The 3,982-nt window shown below is 63.1% G+C and overlaps 1 protein-coding gene across 1 annotated transcript in view; it reads left to right on the top strand.

The window, feature by feature from the left end:
• Window positions 1-6: 6 nt before the first annotated feature.
• JPH3 (junctophilin 3) overlaps window positions 7-3,982 on the top strand; it is a 61,338-nt gene continuing 57,362 nt past the window's right edge. Inside the window, 1 exon segment of the mRNA XM_027773472.1 lies at window positions 7-604. Coding sequence (XP_027629273.1) covers window positions 223-604 — 382 coding nt within the window. The 5' untranslated portion in view covers window positions 7-222.

The following is a 3,982-nucleotide window of genomic DNA, read 5'->3' as shown; positions in this document are numbered from 1 at the left end:
AGCTCGGAGATGAACGGTCGCCCCCGTTGACTTAAATTCCACCGGAGCCGGGCCGCGGCCGCCCGCCGCTCGAGATCTGCTCGCCGTGTCGCTCGCTTTCTCCATTCTTCCTTAGAAAAACAAATCAAAACAAAAAGCCGGCCAGCCAGCCAACCAAGACTCCGGTGTGTCGATCGTCGTGTGTTTTCGCCGCCTGCGGGATTCGCAAACCGAGTTTCATGCATGTCCAGTGGGGGCAGGTTCAATTTTGACGATGGAGGCTCCTACTGCGGAGGCTGGGAGGACGGCAAGGCGCACGGCCATGGCGTCTGCACCGGCCCCAAGGGCCAAGGCGAGTACACCGGCTCGTGGAGCCACGGCTTCGAGGTGCTGGGCGTCTACACCTGGCCCAGCGGCAACACGTACCAGGGCACTTGGGCGCAGGGCAAGCGGCACGGCGTGGGCCTGGAGAGCAAGGGGAAGTGGGCGTACAAGGGCGAGTGGACGCACGGGTTCAAGGGGCGCTACGGGGTGCGGGAGTGCACGGGCACCGGGGCCAAGTACGAGGGCACCTGGAGCAACGGGCTGCAGGACGGCTACGGCACGGAGACCTACTCGGACGGAGGTGGGTGCCGCGGCCGCGGGCTGGGCTGGGCGGGCTGGGCGGGGAGAGGAGGGACCTGCTCCGCTGGCTGTTCCTCTCTGGGGAAGTTGAGCTTCACCCTCCAGATGGGCCGTGGGCACCTGGGGCATTTCCTGGGGTTCCCTGGAGGAAGCATGGTTTCTGGCTACAGGTTGCCCCTCTGCTTGGTGGGGGACAGTGCCCCTGTGGCCATGGAAGGGTGCCGGCCAGGCTCAGGCCGGTGCCGAACAGTGTCAGTGCATCACCCACCAGCAGGCCGGAGACCTGTCAGAAAGACCGGGCCTAGGCCACCTCTGAGACCCACCGGCCTTTGGAAGGCGCCGCGACTGGGCCAGAGCCCCCTCCCCTGATGAGCACTGCCCACTCGGTGTGGGCCCCAGAGGGGCCCTGCTTTCCTTGTTTTCCTGCGGTGCCCAAGGGCCTCCCTCAGCCCGGGATCAACCCAAGCCAATGGAGAGGGAGCGATGGGAACGCTAGAGGCGGGGGCTGCCAACCCAAACCCCAACGCGAGGCAATAAACTTCTAGGTGGTTGGACAGCGCGCTGTCGCTGTGGAAGCCGCCTGCGGGAGGGAGGGAGGGGGCCATCTGTTAGGCGAGAGCCCGGGAATCTCGCCTTTCTGTGGCTGAATCATTTCCCCACTCGCTCAGGGACCGCTCTGTGCCTTCGCTCCAAGATGCCACCACATCCGGGCAGAGCCCAGCCCGAGCCTGTGAGCTGCCGCTGCTGCCCAAGATGGTTTCTGCGCAGGGAGCCTTGCGGCTTGGCGGCTCCAGTCCCCTCTCTTGGGTGCATCTGAAGGCAGGGAGCCGTTGCTGTCCTGGCGCCAGGCCCCAGACAGACCTGCCTCCCAGGCCCTCCCCCTGCGAAGGCTGTTCCTCCCTCCAGGCTCCCTCCAGGCTCGTTATCTGGGCGTGGAAGCCTGGGAAAGGGGCAGAGCCTGGCGATGGCTGGTGCTGCCGGGGACAGAAATCCTCCTGGCTGCCTCGCCAGCTCGGGGGAACGCGCTGAACACCTGCTCCCGGCCACATCCAGGAGTGACGGAAGGCAGAGAGTAATTATTATTTTGGCTTATGCAACTGAAAGGCAGGGTTCGTTATTACCCAGAGAGGAGGAGGAGTCTGGGGCAGTTAATTATATAATGCTCCTGCCTGTCACAGCGGGCCCAGCCTGTCCCAGGCGGCCTTTCCTGTGCTGTGTTGTTTTCATGGAGCAGGTTGGAAAGCCTGCTGACCCTGACCCGGGGTGCTGGCAGAGCAGACGGCCCTCCCTTGGTTCCAGGCTGTGGGCCTGTGTGCATATGTGCGTGTGTGTGCACGCGCGTGCGTGTGTGCACCCGCGCCCGCGCACGCAGGCACAAACAGGCCCGGGCAGCAGATGTGGGTGGCTAAGGCAGGCGGGCAAGCAGTCTGGAGCTCCCAGCTGGGCTGTTTGGGAGCCCAAGGGCAGTCATGACCCCCACGGCCCTGGCCAGGTTGCTCTGCAGACAGTCCAGGAGTGCCCCCAGCTGTGCCTGCTTCGTGGCTGTGTGCCGGCAGGCTCACGGAGCCCTGGGAGGACAGCCTCAAGAAGCTTGTCTCTGAGATGCCCTGGAATACTGGGGAGGGGGGGTGCGCACCCAGTTGCCCACTCCCCAGCCCTCTCCAGTGGCCTAGGAATTCTTTCCCCATTTATCCACGTGTACTGAGCACTCACCGCGGGCAGGCGCTCCAGGCGTGAGGAGCACGGCAAAGCAGGTGGAACTGGCCTCATGGGGCTCACGGTCCAGGGCCAAGTGGCGCTAGTGTGTTGAACTTCCTCCAGAGAAGAGGGTATGGGTGCATGTCTGGCTATGACGTCTGCACCTGGATGTAGGAAGGGTCCTTTCCCTGGACCCACCTACCCACTCCCACCCTACCAGCTACAAAAGCGTCCGCTTCCGCAGCCCCCTCCCCCCCATCCTGCTGGGTCGTGCCCATTGTGCGGGCCAGATCATGAGCCGAGGGGCCTAACCGTTGGTTGCAGGAGCCCCATGTCACTCTGCCTGGGGGGGCCTAGCTTGTCCTTGTCCTCTGTGGGCCATACACAGCCCCGGTGCAGGGCTCGGGCCGCCCTCTTTTTCGGTTGGTGACAGAGTGTGATGGGAAAGGCAGGTGACCCTTGCTGGAGGGTTGGGCCCAGGCATCTGGACTGCTTTTCTGGAAGTCCTAGTTCTCAGTAGGAAGGTAGGGATGGTGGAGAAAGCGTGCTCCCCGCCATCCGGGCAGCTGAGGTGGGGGTGTAATTTGCCAGAACAGACCAGGAACCCTGCCTTCTCCCCAGCGACGGGCATGCTGCCAGGGGTCACGTGTCTGAGTGGGCACAGGAGCCTTAATGAGTTCATGGCCCTGGTTCTGACCCGATTTTCCTTTGCACAGGGAGGAAAATACCCTGCTCCCTGGAGACCCCGGCTCCAGCCCCCTCCCTCTCCGGAGCTGGGGACCCAGTAGTGGCTGTGAATACTGTGTAAGCAGCAACGGCCACACACTGAGCTGGGACTGGTGGGACCCCACTTCCCCAGGGCTGCTCTGCCAACTCCTCCTCCAGGACGGCCTCCCGGGGGTGGGCCGGCGGCGGCGCCTTCGCCTTCTTGTGAGTGGACGGCTCTGCGGTCTGTGTGTGAGCGTGGGGTGCGGGAAGGGAATGTTTGAAGCCTGGCCTGTCAGTGCCTCGCTTTGTGAACCTGCGCAAGTCCCTCCACCTCCTGAGCGGTCCCTCATTTTTGCAGAACTGACGACAGCACCTTTCTGGAGGCGAGCTTACTGGAGGTGCAGGGGGAAGCTACGCCAGGGCAGTAGTAAGGACTGACCCTCTTTACCCCACAGTTCTCATACGGTGCATTTCACTCCCAATGGTCATTTTAAAAACCAGTAGCCGAGCAGGGCAGTGGTGATGAAGGTGACCATCAATGGCGATCCCAGACGCCACTGTGTGTTAGGCGTGTGACGCGTAGGTAAGAATGTTGGCACTTCGTTGTATTTTCTTCATTCTCTGAGTGCGTGCTCTTGCCAGAGACAGACAGAGAGGGAGAAAGCACCCCATAGGGCGTGGTCATGCTGGGGTTTGAGGTACACACGCATAGACGCCCTGTGTACTTCCCAGCCGGTGGGTCTGGGTCCAACCGTGGCTGGCCATGCTGGGTCCAGCTCCCTGAGCCATGGGCAGGAGGTGGCCGAGCGCTTGGTTCTTACATTAAGGGGACCAGCCAGGGCTAGCTTGCTCAGCTCCCCCCCACACACACACACGCTGGGAAGCAGATGTCTCAGGACCCGAGCTCTGAGCAGAGCAAGAACCCCCCCCCCGCGGAAGCCCCCCCCGCGCCTGGGCCTGCCCAGCAAAGCTC

Source organism: Tupaia chinensis, unplaced genomic scaffold (genome assembly GCF_000334495.1).
Source record: "Tupaia chinensis unplaced genomic scaffold, TupChi_1.0 Scaffold000355_1, whole genome shotgun sequence".
In the NCBI taxonomy this organism is placed as follows: domain Eukaryota; kingdom Metazoa; phylum Chordata; class Mammalia; order Scandentia; family Tupaiidae; genus Tupaia; species Tupaia belangeri.
Note: the sequence above shows the minus strand (reverse complement) of the source record. Positions and strands in the feature narration are given on the sequence as shown.